This window comes from Hypanus sabinus, chromosome X2 (assembly GCF_030144855.1).
Source record: "Hypanus sabinus isolate sHypSab1 chromosome X2, sHypSab1.hap1, whole genome shotgun sequence".
In the NCBI taxonomy this organism is placed as follows: Eukaryota; Metazoa; Chordata; class Chondrichthyes; order Myliobatiformes; family Dasyatidae; genus Hypanus; species Hypanus sabinus.
Genome location: NC_082739.1, coordinates 36,377,469 through 36,398,986, shown reverse-complemented (window position 1 = coordinate 36,398,986; position 21,518 = coordinate 36,377,469). Strand labels below are relative to the sequence as shown.

The 21,518-nt window shown below is 41.5% G+C and overlaps 1 protein-coding gene across 1 annotated transcript in view; it reads left to right on the top strand.

Moving 5' to 3' along the window:
- Window positions 1-21,518, top strand: part of fez1 (fasciculation and elongation protein zeta 1 (zygin I)) — a 92,499-nt gene that overhangs the window by 48,764 nt on the left and 22,217 nt on the right. The window contains exons 3-5 of the mRNA XM_059957249.1: window positions 9,229-9,330; window positions 15,615-15,765; window positions 20,783-21,054. Coding sequence (XP_059813232.1) covers window positions 9,229-9,330; window positions 15,615-15,765; window positions 20,783-21,054 — 525 coding nt within the window. The remainder of the gene's footprint in view (window positions 1-9,228; window positions 9,331-15,614; window positions 15,766-20,782; window positions 21,055-21,518) is intronic.

Here is a 21,518-nt window from a genome sequence, read left to right as displayed (position 1 = left end):
CCATCATGGTTAGGGCACAGCCACCCTCAGCTTTCCAGACATGATCTTTCGAGAGGTATTTGAAACTAAGCAGGTCTCTTTCAGTGTCACAAGAGAAAAACATACCTGTAAAAAAAAAATCCAAGCTGCTGGCGGTTTCTGCCACAGCGCACAGCACTCATGGCTCCCAAACTACATACTCAAGGAGACATTTAAATTATCTTTCCCTCAAAGCACAGGAACAAGCAGAGGGGAGCATAGGTATTTGCCTACATTCTGAGTGTCTCCATGAGATAGTCAGAGACTGCACTTGCATCATTGCAACCTGTCAGCAATACTAGAGAGTCTCCCTGCTCCATGCTTATGTCCTTCAATACACCTGGGCATATTCTCCCACCCTAGTCCCATCAATGCAGAATTCGTTAAATCATTACAGGCTCCTCTGTGGCCTGAAGAACATTGCTTCTATTGAGTTAATTCCCTTTAAGGTCTGTCTGTTTAGAGCCATCACCCCTGCAGTGATTCATGCAGACAAATGTGAGAAATGGCAGCACACCAACAGAGTCAGTCACTGAATCAGGCAACACCCGATTCTTGCTCTTTATGTGCCATCCACAAACAGCAAGGAAAATGACCTACCCTGCTGTTTTAACACCAGATAAGTGGGTGGATCACTTACTTCTAGCTCTTTTATAGAGAGGTTTTTTTAGTTCGGTTCAGCACTTTAAATCTTCAGATTTATTGTTTTATGTCAGCTCTGCTATGGACAGTCCCAAGTCCAGCTGCGAAAGGAGGAGGGTTGTGCATGGGTCTAGCAACCCCATACCATAAAAACCCAGAGCTACAGAAATGCCCACAGAAGCTCCAAAGACCTCATCCCTGGGAGAGGAAGGATCTTCACCAAGAAGACACTAAGAAAACGGGGAGCTACTGTTGGCGGCTTATGCCCCAGTAGGGGTGATGGGGCAAAAGAAGAAGAAGAATTGTCTTATGTCACCAATGACATTTGTTTTCTTTCATTATCGTCTGACTTGTACGTATCAGAATGGGTTAATTGGGCTTTAATCAACCGCAGGAGAAGTATAGGAAGAGAGAGAGCTTCAGTGTTTGCAGGGCTTTCCCCCCTTTGTGTAATCCTGAAGAGATATTCTGTACAAGTTATGTTGGATGGGGAAGAGAAGTCCCAATTATCTTTGGGATCTACTAAAATTGAAACTCTGAATGCAAAAAGGAATCAATGACCTGGAATTTCCTGGAGGCGGTTCCCCCTTTTTCCCTTGAGCCTGTCTACACACGTCTCAAGGTGCCTTTGTACATTGTGCAAAGTGACAGCAGCGGAAAAGGAACTCTCAACAGAGCCATCGAACGCCCCTTGTATATTAACCCTTTCATTCCCAGGATTATTGTCATGAACCTCTTCTGGAGCCTCTTCAATGGCAGCACATCCTTTCTTAGATAAGGGGCCCAAAATTGCTCACAATACTCCATGTGCAGCCTGACCAATGCCTTATAAAACCTCATATTCATAATGACAGCGCTGACCTTTCTCCAGAATCCATTTGAGGCTCTGGTTTTGCATATTGGTTTCAGTGAGGTCAGGTTTGGACAACACATAACAACACTGCGCTACCTCAATACTGTGTATCTAGTGTCTATGGGTGAAGATAAATTTCTAATCTGCAGTTTTCTTTTGCTATTGTTACTACTTGTCTCAGATTTGGAAAACAAAACAGAAGGAAAAAGATGCTGGCAATGGGAAACAAAAATACGGATAGATGGAAAAAAAATCAGCAGAACAGGCAGCAACAGTAGAAAGAAAAACCGTCAAAATATTTGGATTTGCAACCCTTCTTTGGAACTGGAAATGAGAGAGGAGAGAATGTGAGGAAGGGATATGTAGTGCAAAGGGACTGTGATAGAATTAGTTGAAAGGAATTAATGGTTGTAGGTTCCAGCACTTTAAACTTCTGGGTCTGAGTAATGGGTTGTTAATTGTAAAATGGTGGGGCCTGCCCAGCAGACGTGATGTGAGGAGTAGGATATGAAAAGCTGAGTGAACATTAAAAAAAACAGAAAATAGAAAACGCAGGCGGAACTAAGTAGGCCAGGCAGCATTTGTGGAAAGAAAATCAGATGTCTGTAGTGGTCGATGAGACCATTTAAAAGAGATCCTTGACATTATGAATAAGGCATTCAATCTGAGCTTAACTTTTATAAAACATGAGTCCTCGGCAAAATGATTGCAGCCAATTTTTTAGAACTGCCCTTTGGAAAGCATATCAAGACCTTGGAGAGGATGCAGAGGGGATTTACTACAATGGTACAGAGTTGAAAGACTTTAGAAAAGCTGTTAGTGCAAACCTTGATGGGACAATGGAAACAGATTCATCATCAGTTCTGAAGAGGTATACATTCTGGAAATGGAAAAATTTACAGAGCTATAGGAATTGGAATTAAATATTATTACAAAGTTCTCTCAATGTTATCTGGACCTCTGCAAACCAGCAATCGATTTAATCCCCGGGTGTTAGCCTGTTACCTGCTGACTTAGAAGCAAGGGTAACCACATTGCTACTGATTATTCCTTTTATCAATGTCAGTCACTCCTGAAGTTTAGGAATGAAGCTCCCACATGCTATTTACTTTTCCTAAAAGTCTGAATGAATGGAAAAAAATTTATAAGTTAGGGTACGATGAAAAAAGTAAACAAAGATTTGAATTAGAACATCAACAATATACAAACATATTGGATAGAAGTCCTGTTTTCGTGTTTTAGAATATCAAATTATACACGTAGTGGCCACTTTACATCTGTTTGTTAATAGGAATATCTGATCAACCAATCAAATGGCAGCAACTCAATTAAAAAAAATATGAGGTTCAGTTGTTGATCAGGCCAAACATCAGAATCAGGGAAATGTGTGACCTAAGTGTTGGTGATAGACAGAGTGGTATGTGGTTCTGAGAAACTGCTGATCTTGAATTTTCACACACAATTCTCGAGAGTTTGCGTTAAATGGTGCAAAACAACCACAAAGAAACATCCAGTGAGCAGCAGCTCTGTGGGCAAAACCGCCCTGTTAGTGAGAGAGGTCTGAGGAGAACGGCCGGACTGGTTCAAACTGACAGGAACTCAAATAACTACACATTACAACAGTGGTGTGCGCACAACATTTCAAACCTTGAAGTGGATGGGCTACAGCAGCAGAATGCCACAAGCGTACACACAGTGGCCATTTCAGTAGGTATTGTACCTGGTAAAGTGGCCATTGAGTGTATATGCGCTGTTGCAGACTCACTAGCATGTTAAATATTAAAGAGGCAGAAAAATATTTTTCGATTTATTTTGATCCATTGCAAACGAGATCAGATCATCGCTCCCCAAATGACAGCAGCAGGATGGGATTAGAAAGGATACATTGTCCTGTGAGGAAAAGCAGAGCACAGTAAGGCCAGCTGTGCAGCCCCAGCACATGGTACAAGAGCCACACCAATTAGCATATAATTTATTTAGCATTAGATTAGCACAAGGCTCTCTAAGTGTATCCCTGTCACAAGCTTCCACCAGAATTCGATTAGGAAGAGACAGAAGGTCGTGAACATTCTGGGCAAGGAAGGTGAAACCAAGGAGGTGGACTTGGGATCCCAGCTTTAAGGCAAGTCTGAAAATTGCAAATATTACATAAAATTGAGAACGATTGTGAAAGGGAACCTGGAACAGGGCCATTCTACTCATTTTCCTTTAAGTGTTGTATCAGCCTCAGTAACCGGGTTTAACACAATCTGGCGCTTTGACGTAACACTGCTGCATTTAGGCTGTTGGTTTCAGCACTTCGAAAGTTGGCTGTGCAAAATCTCTGGCTTGTGTGTTTGAGCTCACCTCTTACTCAGCAGGCGAGTGTACTTCCTTTAATTTTGCATTATCTGGAGCATTCTCATCATATAATCCTTATTTTATGTTAATTTAAGTCTATATTAACCTATATTTATCATATACAGTACTGTGCTGCTGATAAAAAAATGCTCATTTTCATGAAATGAGAATTGTCAACAGTTGACAATAATAAGCTAGAACTTGAATTCTTTCACAATGCAATGACTCCAGAACATATAAACCTTCAGCACACATACTGTACTCAGATTCCACGGTGTTCATTCTGAACACCTAAGCCCAGGATGCGACTTCCACGTCTGCTCGCTGATTGAAATAAATGAGGCACGAGAGTGAATTCCTTTCTTGCTGTACTGGATCAAGTTGTGCTCATTGAGCAGCGTTGTGGAAACACTTTAATAAGTAATCGCTCAACACTAGCACTTTGCACAACCTTGCAACGACTCTACAGCCAATGAAGTACTGTCAGTGTGACTGCTGTTGGCGCAGAGAAAGACCCGACAAGCAGCAATGTGATTATCACTGTGTATTTTGTTTTAAACGCTTTGGTTGGGTGGGTATGCTGATCATTTCACTTGTGAGAGCTGATCCATTTTGCTGAGAAAACATTCTGTTGGATATTTAAAAGACGCCTAAGGGAGAAGACATAACCTTGGTTTATCATCTCATCATCAGTAAAGCCTTCCCTTAGCATTGCACTGTGGTGACAGCGTAGGACAAACACGTGCTTTTCATCTTATAAAATGTGGCCAGCACTGACGAGGACAGCTTTGATTGTTAGACCATAAGACATAGGAGCAGAATTAGGTCACTCCGCCCTTCGAGTTAATTAATTAATTGATTAATTAGCCCTCTCAACCCCATTCTCCAACCTTCACCCCGTAACCTTTGACACCTTTACTAATCAAAAACCTATTAACCTCCGCTTTATATACCCAATGAATTGGCCTCCACAGCCTTATGTGGTAATACATTTTGCAGGTTCACCACCTTCTAGCCAAAGAAATTCCTCCTCAACTTTGTTCTGAATGGATGTCCCTCTATTTTGAGGCTGTGCCCTCTGATCCTGGACTCACCCACTATAGGAAATATCACCTCCACATCCACTCTATCTTGGCCTTTCAATTTTCTATAGCTTTCAGTGAGATCCCCCCTTGTTCTTCTGAACTGTAGTCAGTACAGTCCCAGAGCCATCAAATGCTCCTCATATGTTAACGCCGTCATTCCCAGAATCATTCTCGGGAACCTCTTCTGGAATCTTTCATGTCTTTTCTTCTATCAGGGGCCTAGAACTGCTCACAATACTCCAAGTGCAACCTAACCAGTGTCTTATGAAGCCTCTGTTCTCCCTTTCTCCCTCTGTGAGTAGTGAGCAGCAGGTTTGCGAGGTAACTGTTGGCATGGCCGAGGTGGCTGCCTGTGACATAGTTAGCACATTATATTTATAGCAGCTAAGGTGAGCTGGTAGTGGAGTCAATTGTCAATTGGACTGCCTTGTCCTGGATGTGTTAATCTTCTGAAAGGCAGGTTACTATAATTGGCTACATTATAGTACTTGCCAAAATCAAGGTGCTGGAAGGGTCTGGGCTTGAAACGTCGACTGTGCATTTGCCTCCATTGATGCTGCTGCCTGGCTTACAGGTTCCTCCAGTATTTTGTATGCATTGCTCAAAATGTCCAGCATCTGCAGAATCTCTTGTGTTTGAGGAACTCAGCAGGTGAGGTAGCACCTGTGACCATGGCGGGAGAATAAAGGGTGTTAATGTGTGAGTGAGGGAATAGATTACAGGGAAACGAAAGGGGGAGTGGTGTTGATGATTTTTGCCTTGAGAGCCCTCACAGACTCAATGAGTAAATGGTCCCCTATGTTGTAAGGAAATACGGGAAATTGCCTAAACAAATATAGAACACAGCCCACTGGTTGTGAGATCACAACTTTGTCTATTGCAGGCTGTTTTCCAACAATGCAGTTTCATCAGGTTAACAGCTCAGTTTTACATATGCCTGGAGCTGTTTCCAGCATGCCCTTCTGCATTGCTAGTTGGACCAAGATCTCCTCGGCTGAAGATGGTGCAGTGGTAATTACACAAGGTGATTAGGCACAGATGTCCCAGCTAAGCAGTTGTAGGTGTGGCCAGTCTGGGTTAATCACATGACATTCTTCTTTGCAGTAATGCTGAAGGAAGGTAACTGACATTGTCCCAGTGACGCTTCAAATACTGCAGTTAGTTTAAAGTTCAAAGTCAATTTATATCAAGATACGTACAGGTATATGTCACCATATACTACCCAAGAATTCATTTTCTTGCAGGCATTCACAGTAGAACAAAGAAATACAATAGAATCAATGAAAAGCTATGCACCAAGACTGGCAAACAACCAAAGTGCAAAAGAAGACAAACTGTACAAATACAAAAAAAACAAAAAAAAAGGCATTTTCTGGGGCAACTCCTTGAGCTCACTATGGATTTGTCTAGCTTTAAACCCGCTCTCTAATTTACTGAATCAGATGAAAATACTGTATCAAATCAGAGACAACCAAACAAATGATACCTTGACACACCTATAAATGCATGATTTGAAATTATACAGTAAGGCTCAAACAATTAATTCAAGTAGTAGAACTATTTTCTGAAGATATAAACATGAACTTTGGACTAGATTGGTGAGAACATTAAACATAAAGAAAGGTGCAATAGAGCGAGCAGAATACAAAACCGAGCAGCAGGATACAATACAACCGATGGATGAATATGAAGCATATAAGTATCTGGGATAGAAACTCGCAAAGAAGATGGATCATAGTGCAATAAAGGGAAAACTTCTGACAGAATTTACTTCAAGGCTTAAGAAAATCTGCCAAACAAAGCTCAATAGTAAAAAACTAACAAAGGCAATAAACACATTCACTATACCCATATTAACGTATTCTTTTGGTAAAATACATTGGTCCAAAATGATCTGGAAAATTTACAAAGAAAAATAAGAACTGAAATGACAAATTTTAGAAAACACCATGAACTCTTGAACACCCTTAGATTAACACTACCTTGGACGGAAGGAGGAAGAGGAATATCAGACATTAAAAATGTGCAGAACAGTCAGGTAAAGCTTCTAAGGGTATATTTTCATCAATGAAAACAGGATTCAGCATTCCACTCGAGAATATGCAATTCTGATAATAAGTACACACCACTAAATTTAAATGAAAGCACAACCCAGAAAAATGAAGAAATTATCACTATAGAAGAAAGAGTTAACCAATGGAGAGCATACTCTTCCATGGAAAACATCTGGACAATTTGAGCAGACTAGATGTCAACAAGGGAACGTTGAACGCCTGGCTCAGAGCTGGAGACCTCTTCCCTGAAACAGAGTGTTTCTTGTGTCAACACAGGACCAGGTGGTCAACACAAAAATATTGAAAGTACATAATAAGAGACCAGCAAATTCAAGATGATAAATGCAGAAAATGTCAAGAGAAACCAGAAACAATCCAACACACTACAGGATCCTGTAACAGTTTAACTCAATCTGATTCCTTACACAAGCACAATCATGTGGCAAACATAATCCACCAAAATCTTGCTTTGAAATACAAACTCATAAAAGACACCATAACTTACTATAAATACAAGTCTGATACAGTTTTAGAGTCAGAATCCCACAAGTTATATTACAACTGATCCATTGTGCAGATAGGACAATCCATGATAACTGTCTGGATTTAATATTACAGGATAAACACACAAGAACAATTACTTAATGGATATAACCATTCCAAACACACATAATATAGAGGAATCAATAAGTGGAAAACACCAGAAATATGCTGAATTAAAAGAAGAAATTGAAAGACTATGGAACATGAACTGGATATACATTGTCCTGATGGTAATATCTACAAATGGTGTCATCCCACAGTCACTACACAAATAGCATTAAACAATTAGACTTATATCATAATATTTATGTAAATTTCCAGAAACCCACAATACTAAACACCACTAGAATAGTCTTAGAGTTCCTAGCAATTGACAAATGAGTGTGCTTGGCTATGCCAGTACCTCAGGTTTTACCAGCTTGATCTGGGAAATTAAAAAAAAAAAAAAAAAAAAAAAAGTAAATAAATAAATAATTCTGAGAACATGAGTTGTAGAATCCTTCTAGGTGAATCCTTAAGTTGTGTTCAGTGATCATTTCAGTGTTGAGGTGATTGAAATTATCCACGCCAGTTCAGGAACCTGATGGTTGAAGGGTAACAACTGTTCCTGAACCCGGTATTTATATCCTATTGGAGTCATCAAATCTATTGTCTTAGCATCGTTGCAGAGAAAATCAAAGCAAGGCTTTGTCAGTTTTCAAAAAAAAATTAAAACTATATTGATTCGTCACAAGTACTTTGAAACATACAGTGAAATGTGTTTTTTGCATTAACCAACCAATGATATGCTGGAGGCAGCCCAGAAGTGACACCACACATTCCAGTTTTGGATATCCCTAGAGTCTTTTCAGCCCATGAGAAACCTTTCTGAGTGTAATGCCTGTTGTAATGCAGATAACATTCCAGTTATTTTGTGGAGAAGCATCTTCCATAAACAGAGATGTGATCAAGAGTTTTTTAAATATTAGTTGAAAGATTAATATTGGTTGAGACACCAAGAATTCCCTTTGAAATTCTTTGTGGTGGTGTCATAGATCGAGAAGGTGAGGCCTTGGTTAACCACCTCATTTGATATCAGAATCTCTGCTGGTGTAACATGCTTTCAGTGATATCCTGATGTGCAAAACCTTAAACTCAGGTCCCTAAAGTGCATCTAAAAACCTTCCACTTCCAATGCAATACTTTATTAACGTGTGAAAGGGAAGTAGTTAATTAGGTCTACACTGCAGAGTTGTTTCAATACAGTAATTGGCAACTGGTTAATCATCGTTATATGTTCCATGATATAGTGAATAGCTTTGGTTTGCATGACAAATTATTCCATATTTAGGTACATCGATGTAATACGAAAAGGATAAACAATAACAGATTTCTGTATATAGCATAAACACAAGAGATTCTGCAGATGCTGGAAATCCTGAGTAATGCAGGAGGGACTCAGAAGGTAGGGGTGTCTATGGAGGGGAATAAACAGTCGACCTTTCAGGCCAAGACCCATCATCAGGACTATATACAGTGTTACATTTGCAGAGAAAGTGCAGTGTGCTTGGACAACTAAGCTGCAAACAGACAAAGTGCACAAGGAATTCCGATGTGCTGGGAGAGGGACTAGATCAAGTAAGCCTTAATTCATGGGATGAAGAAAATTTAGGTTGAATAATTCTACTTTTACCTTTCCTTTTGCATCTTACAGGTGAGTGACAAAGACAGCATCACTGAGGATGGAGAGTTAATTGAGAAGCTGGACATCATCGTGTCTTCCACAAGCGAGGAGCCTCTCTTCACAGCCGAGCAGGTAGACCTTCAGAGCCAATAACAAGTGCACCCACAGAGACAAAATGAGATGACAACCAAATATTGGCAAATTTTCAGGAGAAATCACCCAGATCAAAAGCAGCTTTAGTTCATGTGTGCAGCCAGATTCAATATTGCCCATCATTACAATCTGTCCTTCAATTCAAAGCCCCAGCTGATGCCTCACTCTTCAATCTATGAGGTTATAGGCATAGTTGCTGGTGTAATTCAAAGGCCTGGATGTCTAATATCTGAAGATATTTTTTAAGTTCAAGATTCAAGGTTGTTTACTGTCATTCTTCAGTATACAGACGTAAAGAAGAGTGAAGTGATTGATACTCCAGATCTGATGCGGCATTTAAAAAAAGCACAATAAGCAGAAAGAACACAATAAATATAAATACATAAGATTATCTTATATACATGTGTTGGTTGTATGTACGTAAAGGGATGCTGGGCACAGGAGTGTCTGTACATAAGGTGATTCTGACAGGAAATGATAAAGTAGTGGCGGGGTGGGTTAGTGGGTGGAGGTGTTGATCAACCTAACAGCTTGGGGGAAGTAACTGTTTTTGAGTGTGGTGGTCCCACTATGGATGCTACATAGCCTCTTCCCTGACTGGAATGGGACAAACATTCAATGAGCAGAGTGCGTGGGATCTTTTATGATATTGCTGCCTTTTTCCGGCACTCCTCTGTATATGTGTGTGAGCAGACTGCTGCTGGTGGTGTGCTGGACAGCTTTAACCACCAGTTGTAGCGTCTTCCTGTCCACCACAGTGCATTTCCTGCACCGTGCAGTGATGTAACTTGTTAGGTGCTCTCAAATGTGCATTTGTAGATGGTCGGGAGTACTGATGGGCATAGTCCAGCAATAATCCCACCACAGCAGCTTGGACTCTAAAGTCAGTGAACTGAATAGTCTGCCATGATAAGATTTATAATGGTGATGATGATAAAATACTGTTGTTAAATATAGAGTGGTTGTTAAATATCCAAAAGGGAAGAGGATCTGCTGCTCTAAGTTCAAGCCACTGAGTTGAACATTAGTTTGGGGTCGATATAAAATGCTGGGCTAAATAGTAACAACCTCATGCTATGAAGAAGTGATAAGAACCTAGTGAAGCGTCACTTTCTCTGAAAGCTGGAGGTGGGACAGAAATACTACTCAGCCGTCAATGTTCATGAGATTGGCATGTGAGATGGAGGATTGATGCTGGTGTATTAATGGAATTCCATCCTCGGTCATTAACTAAGAAGAGGAAACCATTTTGATCCATGCTAGTGCAAGGGCTGAGAATGGCGAACACAAGAGAAGTCCAAAGCAACACACACAAAATGCTAGAGGAACTCAAGTCAGGCAGCGATTGTGGAGGAAATTGCTCCATCAGGTCAGGGCAGATAAGAAGCCTTTTATATATGCACAGTGGAGAGGTCCCTGGCTGCTGGCATGGAAACAACATGCCTAAGAATGGAAAAGCCTACAAGAAGTAGGCCCTACCACCGAGCACACCTACAGGGAGTGCTGCTACATGAAAGCAGTACCCTTCACCATGGACCCACACCATCCAGGCCACATTCTTTTCTCACTGCTGTCATTGGGAAGGAAGTACAGGAGACCGAGGTCCCACACCACAAGGTTCAGGTACAGTTGTTAACCTTCAATCATCAGGCTCCTGAACCAACATGGGTAATGTCACTCAGCTCAACTCTGAACTGATTCCACAGCTTATAGACTCTCTTTCAAGGACTCTACAACTCATGCTCTCAGTATTATCTATCTATCCTCCAGCATTTTGGAAGTGTGTTGCTTTGGATTTCCACAATCTGCAGATTTTCTTGTGTTCGGTATCTTGCTATTTAAAGTTCAAAAAGTTCAAAGTACATTTATTATCAATATACTGTATGTATACTATGTACTGTACAACCTTGAGATTCGTCTCCTTACAGGCAGCCACAAAACCAAGAAACCCAATAGAATCCATTAAAAAGAAGACCAGCAAACATCCAATGTGCATGGGGAAAAAAAAACAAATCGTGCAACCAATAAAAGTGAACAAATAACGTTCAGAACTGTAAACGAGTCCACAGCTACAAAGCCAGTCGCAGCCAGTCCGGGAGCCTGTTAGATGGAGGCCATAGCCTTAGTTCAGTGCAGAGATGAGTAAACGTCTCTGAGCAGTGAGCTGAAAACTAGCTCAATGCTCTGCTCCGGTCCCGACACCCCTGACCTTTTCAATCTTCCCCGGCGCTTAAATCAGCCAAAAAGCAGGTTGTTTCTCACCCTCAGACTCAAACCCTGCTGCTTCGATATGCTCTCAGGCCCGGGACCCACCGCCTCATAGAGTCATAGAAATGTACAGCACAGAAACAGGCCCTTCACCCATCCGGTGAACCATTTAAACTGCCTACTCCCATCGACCTGCACCAGGACTATATCCCTCTATACCCCTCCCATCCATGTACCTATCCAAAATTCTCTTAAACGTTGACATTGAGCTCGCATGCACCACTTGTGCCAGCAGCTCATTAGACCTCTATTAGATTGGTTGGATATGACTTACCATGCACAAAGCTATGCTGACTATCTCTAATCCATGTCTATTCAAATACTCATATATCCGGTCCCTTAGAATACCTTCCAATAACTTTCCCAACATAATGTCAGGCTCACCGGCCTGTAATTTCCTGGATTATTTTTAGAGCCTTTCTTAAACAGCGGAACAACATTAGCTCTCCTCCGGTACCTCACCTGTTACTAAGGATAATTTAAACATTTCTGCTAGGGCCCCTGCAGTTTCTGATCTTGCCTCTAACAGGGTCCAAGGAAACACCTTGTCAGGCCTTGGGGATTTATCTGCCCTAATTTGCCTCAAGACAGCAAACACCTCCTCTTCTGTAATCTGTGTGGAGTCCATGACCTCACTGCTGCTTTGCCTCAATTCTATAGACCATTTCCCAAGTAAATTCAAATACAAAAAAATCCGTTTAAGATCACCCCTATCCCTTTTGGTTCCATGCATAAATTACCATTCTGATCTTCTAGAAGACCACTTTTGTCCTTTTTTATCCCTTTGCTCTTAACATATCTGTAGAATCCCTTAGAATTCTCCTTCACCTTGTCTGCTAGGGCAACCTCATGCCTTCTTTTAGCCCTCCTGATTTATTTCTGAAGTGTTCTCTTGCATTTCTTATCCTCCATAAACACCTCATTTGTTCCTACCTGTCTATACCTGCTATGCACCTCCTATTTTTTTTTCTTTCCCAGGGCCTCATTATTTCTCAAAAAACAAAGTTCCCTAAACCTGTTAGCTTTATCTTTTATTCTGACAGGTACATACAAGCTCTGTGTTCTCAAAATTTCACTTTTGAAGGCCTCCCACTTACCAAGTACACCTTTGTCAGTAAACAGCCTGTCCCACTCCACACTTACCAGATCCTTTCTGATGCCATCTAAATTGGTCTTTCTCCAATTTAGAATCTCAAACTGTGGACCAGACCCACCTTTTTCAAAATTTACTTTGAAACAAAGGGTATTGTGTTCACTAGATGCAAAGTGCTCCCCTACACAAACTTCTGTTACCTGCCTTGTCTCATTCACTAACAGCAGATCAAGTACTGCACACTCTCTTGTTGGGACTGATTAAGGAAACTTTCTTGAACATATTTAACAAATTCTATCCCATCTCATCCTTTTACAGTATGGGAGTCCCAGTCAATATGTAGAATGTTAAAATCACCTTACGTTTCTTGCAACAGTCTGCAATCTCTCAACAAATTTGTTCCTCCAAATCCCATAGACTGTAGGGTTGTCCGTAATATAGTCCCATTAACATGGTCATACATTTCTTATTCCTCAGTTCCACCCATAAAGCTTCACTAGTCGAATTCTGCAGTCTGTCCTGACTGATCACTGCTGTGACATTTTTCCTGACTAGTAACGCCACCCCTCCCCCTTTAATCCCTCCCATTCTGTTGTGTCTAAAACACCAGAACCCTGGAATATAGAGCTGCTAGCTCTGCCCCTCCGGCAACCAAGTCTCATTAATGGCTGCAATATCTTAATTCCATGTGCTGGTCCATGCCCTGAGCTCATCTATACGTCCTACAATACTTGCATTGAAATATACACAGCTCACAACATTAGCCACACCATGCTCAATCCTTTGACTCCTGACTTTGTCTGAGGTCTTAACAACACCTGTCTCCACAACCTCTCCGCTGTCTGTTCTGGTACTCTGGTTTAATCCCGCCCGCCCCATGCACCACGAGCAAATCTTCCGCCTTGATATTAGTTCCCCTCCAGTTCGATTGCAAAGCGTCCCCTCTGTACAGGTCCCACCTTTCCTGGAAGAGAGCCCAATGATCCAAAAGTCTGATGCTTTCCCTCCTATGCCAATTCCTTAGGCACATGTTAAACTGTATGATCTTCCTATTTCTGGCCTCACTAGCACATGACGTGCGTAGCAATCCTGAGATCACTATCCTGGAACTCCTGCCCTTTAACTTAGCACCTAACACTCTGAGCTCCCCATGCCGAACCTCATCCCTCGTCCTACCCATGTCGTCGGTACCTACATGGACCATGACCGCTGGCTGCGTGCCCTCCCACTTAAGAATGCTGAGGACTCGATCTGAGATGTCCTGTAACCCTGGCACTTTGAAAGCAACATGCCATCTGGGAATCTCGATCTTGTCCGCAGAATCTTCTTTTTGTTCCCTTAACACATCCCCTGTCACCACTTCTCGCCTCTTCTCTCCCCTTCCCTTCTGAGTCACAAAGACAGTCTCAGTGCTGGAGACCTGACTACTGTGACTTTCCTCTGCTAGGTCACCGCTCCCAACAGTGTCCAAAGTGATATACATGTTGTTCAGGGGAATGACCACAGTGGCACCCTGCACTGGCTCCTTAACCCTTTTCTCCTTCCTGACTGTCACCCAGTTTCCTGCATCCTGCACCTTGAGTGTAACTACCTCTCTATGTGTCCTATGTATCGCCCCTTCAGCCTCCTGAATGATCCAGAGTTCATCCAGTTCCAGCTCCAACTCCTTAATACAGAGTGTTAGAAGCTGCAGCTGGATGCACTTCTCCCAGATGTAGTCGTCAGGGAGACTGGAGATCTCCCTGCCTTCCCACATCCCACAAGAGGAGCATTCAACTATCCTGCCTGGCATCCCTATTGTTCTAACTACAAATATAACGAAGGAAGCAATAAATTAACTGGGGGTAAAATATCTACCTACTGCTTTTTTGCCTCTCCTCGCTGAAGCCTCTCAAACTTCCAGTCACTGATTGGCTGCTGCGCAAAACACTAAACTGCTGCAAATCAATGCTTTATGTACTCAATCGGTGAACCTGAGTGCTTCTCATCGCTGATCGCTGCTGCTCAAACACTAAATTGCCGCGAATTGATGCTTTATGTTCACAATCAGTGAGTTATGTCCTCTCACATTTTGGGTCGCTGATTACCGCTGTTCAAAACACCTAAACGCCGTGAATCGATGCCTTACGTACTCAATTGGTGAAAGTGAGTGAGCGATGTCTTCTCACGTTTCGGATCGCTGATTGGCGCTGCTCAAAACACCAAACTGCCGCGAATCGATGCCTCATGTACTTAATCGGCATACCTGAGTGAGCTACATCGTCTCACGCTTCCGACCGCTGATTGCCGCTGCTCCGTGCAGTGTTTCACTGATTCTGTTGTATTTCTTTGTTCTTCTGTGAATGCCTGCAAGAAAATGAATCTCAGAGTAGTATATGGTGACATATATGTACTTTGATAATAAACTTACTTTGAACTTTGAGGTCATAAGTTGTCTTTGGTGTCCATGATGTGGCTGTGGAAGAGGCTTGTCACTGTCATATTGGATGGCTAAACTTATTTTGCTTACATTTGCTCAGGTCATAGCACAAGGGTGAGTAGTGTTTCATTGAGAGGAACACCAGAAGAGAAAAAGAGCTCTCGAACAACTATAGACAAAATGAAAATTGAGGGACAAAGGCTCATGGCTAGAACCTTGAAAGTAAAATTCTAAGTGATGATGTGAGACTTTTGTTAAAGAAACCACTGTAGTACAACTTTCATTCCAGCACAGGATTAACTGGAACTAGAATGCATATAAACTCTGCCTGGGTCCATAGCACACCTGACAATACATCTACTCATTGACCTCGCAGTCAACTTCAGAAAGTCACAGAGTTCTTTGAGAGGAATAAGAATGACAATTGAAAAGGATTGAAGGTTGCAGAATCTCTGGGATTAGCATCATGTGATCACCCCACAGGTCATTGAGGAGATTGAAGAAATGATGCAGAATTCCCCTGACCCTGAAGTTGAAGAGACTCCATCACAATCCGACAAGCTCTCTGTCCTCTCGCTGGAGGTCCAAGCATTGAAACCATCCACCTGCAGTAACAATAACATTCTGACAGAAGGTAAGGTTTCAGCATATTGATGTTACATTGGAGATGGGGGCAAGCCCCCATCTTCCATGATTTACTGAAAATTGGCCAGATTGATAGGTTAAGAGTAGTCCAGGTGTACACACCTCACTATTGCGGGCTCCTTTCATACTGCATATGTCGGCAGTTTACTCACATTTTGCTCACAAGGAGATATAGAATAAAAATATAAAATAGGAGGGACCATTTAACCTAAGCCTTGTTCATTAGATTCAATGAGACCATAGCTAATCTGCATTTTATCTTATTATTTCCTGTCTCTTAATGCCTAGCAAAAGAGAAATGCAAAAGCCATAAGGATAAACACCTTCAAGGTCATCAGAACTAATCCTTAGTCCACTTTGATCAGTAGGGAAGTTTCAAACTAACAATGGAAACAGCATGCCTCGTATGAGAGAAGTGCTTGAGAAAGTTTGATCCCTTCTGTTTTCATAAGGCAGAATTTTTAAAAAATTAATTCTGTTTACATCCAATTTTAGGACACTTTTCTCACATCCGTGTGTTTGAAGCAAAATACCATCCAGTCCTTTCTTTTAACAAAATCAGAATGCTGTAAGTACTCAGCAGATCAGGCAGCATACCAAGAGTGAGAAAGCTTAATACTTCAGGTCAAGGGCATTTCACCCGGGAGATGATTATTGCTGAGACACATTAACGCGGCTTCTCTTCCCACAAGTGGTACTTGACCTGCTAAGTGTTTCCGGCATTTCTATTTTTATTTCAGATTTCCTGGATCTGCAGTATTTTCTTGCTTTTCAAATACCATGTAACCCATCATGATGATTCTGTAGCTAGGTCACTCCATATCCCTGTGAAGGACAACAAGATTAAAGTATAAAGATGAGGGAAAACATTTAAGAGTTCTTGGCTCCAGGTCAGAATGTAGATGTATGATGATGTACACTTCCCAGAATGATCTGGTTACTGTGAAATTTGAATGTGTGCTATTGCTGTTTCACACTTAGGTGATCTCATCCTGATGGAAAACTCCATCTTATAAGGGTTAAAATATGATTGAGGAAATTCATACATTTTATACAGAGAATTATTGGTGTCCAGATGCAAGTTACTGACTAGAGTTTGACTGAGTGATCATAACACCACCTGAGCTAAGGAAGGCATCACAGATGAGCATGTAGTAGAACTGCTCAGCAGCCTGGGTGCACCCTACACACTACCATTCACCTGCACACGGTAGCCAAGTACCAACCAACATATCTTTGGGATGTGGGAGTGATCCAGGAACCCTGGAAGGCAACTGCTCTCCCTGGAATTCTGATCTCCTCCCACATTCCAAAGACATGCATGTTGGCAGGTTAGCTGGCTGCAGTAAATTGTCCCGAGTGTGTATGGAGCTGAATAGATGGTGGGAGGAATAAAACAGAATGGGAGAAGAATTGTCATAAATGAGTGGTTGATGATCAGTGCAGACTTGGCATGCTGTAGTGTTATATTTTGTAACTTCAAAACATTAAACTAATTCAAAGGAAAACAACAGAGCCGGGAACATGAGTCTAACTGAGTTTACTTTAAGCAAGTATCATGTGGTAACGTGAGGACCTGTAAACCTGTATAACCTGTAAATTAATTATTTAAATGAATAAGAATATTTAATGTAACAATGCATATGTAAGATGACTGAAATATTAAACACACAACACTCCTCCCTGTTTAGTTATAAACTCCAACTCAATGGAGAATTCATCTCAACACAGTATACTATATAATACAACCACTATGTACAGACATCCACAACATAGTAAATTTTAAATTGTCCCATTTAAATTAAGATTTAATTGATGTGGTGGCTTTCTAACTCTTGTGGGATAATGTTTTTCTTGATGGGGAGAGGGGGGGATTACTGCTTGGCAGGTGAGACTTGTGGCTGGGAAACATGTTCTGGGGTCTCCTCCATGGTGGTTGTAGGAGTTGACACTGAGATTGAAAGAGTCAGTAGCCACCTTTCCTCTTCTTGTTTTTTCTTCTAGTTTTTGCGATCTTGATCTTGGGAAGGTGCTTAGTTCACTGGATGATGTGGATCATAATGTGTCAGTTCATGGTCTTACCTTTACCTTTTTGAAAGCCACTTCACACTGCCTTGTTGATTAGCATTTCTTTTCGATCTGCAGTAATGAAATCAAGTGTCGAGTATAGTAACCAGGTTTGCCAAGAGCCTGTTATAGTAGTTGACAGATTCTAAAAAGGACCACAACTGTGACACATCCTTTGGCCTTGGGGCATCCATCGCTGCTAAAATTTTCTCAGTACATTTGTGTAATTCTTGTGTGTCAATAGTGTGACCCCAGTAGGTGATGCTTGGTTTAAAGACTTCATGCTTTTTGTGTCATACTCCGAGTCCATAATCTAATCTTTTTAACACTGTCTTGAGATTTATTTTGGAGATGTTCCCTGTCATCCTTACCAGTAAAAAGGATGTCATCCAAGTGACACTGAGTGCCTGGACAGCCTTGCAGCACCTGGTCCACAGCTTTCTGCCAGAGTGCAGGTGCTGATGCTACTCCAAAAATAAGCCCTTTGTGAGTGTTTATAGTAATGTAGTGAGCATTTGGTCCATAATGACAGATGAGGAATCTTCTTATCTCAACAACAGTTTTTATTGTGATAAACACAAAACAGACCAGTCACCATGACCCAGAGAGGGAGACCAATTGGTCTCACACTGATGGGAGAGGTGACCATCACACACCCAGTTACAGTTAGAGTGACCCACAAATACACAAGCAAATTACGCAATTTGTTAATGCAGTTTGTTTGGCCAGACCAGTTAAAGTTTAAATGTTGCAATTTTGTTCACGCTCACTTTCATTCCTGACTGCAATTCAATTGCATCTCTGTCTGTTGTTTCCATTGATACTGCAATTTCAGCTGCTCTTTTAAATGTGAGTTGTGCTTCAGTTAGGAGCCATTTTGAATGCTTTCTTGTAAGAATCCACAACTAATCAATCTCTCAGTGTATCATTAAGACCACTACCAAACTGACAATGCTCAGACAATCTCTTCAATTCAGCCACGTACACAGAAATGGACTTCTCTTCCTATTAATTCTGCTTATGAGACCTGAAGTGTTCTGCAATCAACAAGGTTTTGGTTTTAAATACTCCTGAATTATTTTCACAATATCAGCAAAGCTCATTTCTGCTGGTTTGGATGAAGCAGTCAAACTTCAAAGCAAACTGTATGCCTTTAAACCCAATGCACTTAGCAAAATTGGTAGCAGCTTCTCAGTGACTATTTCATTTGCTCTAAAATGCTGTTCAATTAGCTGAGTATACATGAGCCAGTTACCCATTGAGCAATCAAACGCATCAGTCTTTCCGATGTGGCCAGCCATTTCTGATCTTTTTTCTGATTATTATCACCTGGTACTCACTCTTTATGAACCTATGAATTCTTCCATCTACTGCCTTTTTTCACTCAATACTCGGCACAAGCTGTGCTGTCTTTTTGATTTGCCCTTCCTCACTGCGCTTTTCTTTGTAACTCGCCATCCCTCGCTGCACTTCAACAGGTTGGTAGCCGTCTCAAACTATATTTACTCTCGGAGTATGTATGCAGTATTACAACCCTGAGACTGGTCTTCCCACAGACAGCCATGAAGCAAAGAGACACCATAGAACCTGTTCAAAGAAAACACCAAACGCCCAACATGCAGAATAAAGAACAAATTGCGCAAACAGCAAAAAAACAAGCGAAAGACAGAGAAAATAAAACATCAAACCAGTCTAGGAATATTCAGTTCAATTCAATTTAGCACTGTGTCATTCATTGACTGCAGGCCGCAGAGCCAGTCCACCCCGATCAAAATCACACAGAATAGTAATTAAAAAAAGAGTAACCGGAAACGTAAAACATGAACTGCAGAGTCCAATGCTCAAACCATGCCCGTATCGAATACCCAAAATTCAGACACTGTCAGCAGTGAGTGAGTCCGGTCACAAGTAAGCACCTTCTTCCAGCAGCAGCGAATGAGAGACAGACCAATCAAATGCAGGCAGCCAGCGCTGAACAGCCATTCACCTTCTGCTTTCATACTTGTTGATTTCAATCTTGCTCGAAGCTTTGCTCAGAGAGATCAGCAAGAAATGGAGTCAATCATGGGCTTGAGCCCCATCTCCAGGCCCTTGCCCTCCGGGCTGCACACTCCGCTCGAAACCTCACCGAACTCCTGCAGAGTCAGCCAAGTGCTAGATGGCTCAATCAGCCCAAGAATACACCACCAAAATGTAAATAACAGGTTCCAGTTGTAGCAGAATCATATTTGAAAGAAGAAGAAGAAGTAATAGAAGTAGTTTCCCGAACTGTGTGAAGGACGTTGCCATGGTCGCATTGCTAGCTGTTGCCATCTTCTTCCAATACATTTGTTTTAAAAATACCTCATTGCCACTGTTCAGCTTTGTAACTTCAGAACATTAAATTACTTCAAAGGATGACATGGGAGTCCGAAATGTGAGTCTAACTTCGTGTTTTACTTTAAGCGAGATGCACGTGTGTCACGTGACAGCGTGATAACATATACAATTCATGTATTCATACATATAATCCATAATGAATTATTTAAGAGAACAACAATGCTTTATCATACAATATGTATACAAGATTACTCAAATATTACTGAACTATTAACTGCATAGCATGTGGGACAGAATGTCTTTATGAAAATGATAAGCTAGGTTGGTCAAAGGGACTGGCTTAAAGAAAAGCTTTGAAGGGTGATAAGGTGGAGGTGGAGTTATAACTCATGGGGCCCAGATGACTGACTCATGTGCCAATAGGGAAACTTATAGAGGGGGTGGCAGTGAGTAAGGGGAGGAAAGCATATGAAGCCAGTGAGAATAGACTTTTATGATATTAAAATTGGAGTTAGGGATACATACAAACACAAGAAGACAGTAGAAACAGGGAAGGAAGAATGAGGTAGCTTCAGAACACAAATCCTCAAACCCTGTTTTTCTGTGTTTTACATGTGCAGATGTGAAACTGATGTCGGAGGCTGAGATGGGTGAAATGTTGGTGCAAATTGAATTAGCCATTAAAGATTATTCAGAGGAGCTGATACAGCAGCTGGCGTTGCGTGATGAGCTAGAGTTTGAGAAGGAAGTGAAGAACAGCTTCATCTCCATCCTCATTGAGGTGCAGAACAAGCAGAAGGAGCACCGGGAATCAATGAAGAAGAAAAAGAAGGACAAAGGCGGGGTTCCACCAAGCATCCGACAGGAGAAGGCAAACCGCATGCCTGTGAAGGTGAGACCTTGATCCCTATATGTCAATGGCTGTTCAATTCCAGCCAATCATTATTGATACATTGAAAGTCATGTATGTTTTGCAGTTATGTGATGTTGTAGGAGAGAGGGAGGTTGTCATTCTGTAATTCCAGCTCAGTTTCTGCTCTGTGATGTTGGGCTCTATTTTGCTTCCATACCATTATTCACATACAGAGAGAAAATATGAAAGATATATTCCCTTCTGACCTGAATTTCTTCCAAGTCAGCTTAAAATAGGCCAAAGTCAGCATGGTCTCCTTGCCTGACAAATCTGTTGGAATCCTTTGAGGAAATAATAAGTAGGATAGCCAAAGGAGAATCAGTGGATGTTGTTATTTAGAATTTCAAAAGGCCTGTGACAAGGTGTTGCACATGAGGCTGCTTAACAAGACAAGAGTTCATGGTATTACAAGAAAGGTACCAGCCTTTTCTGATTGGCTGTTG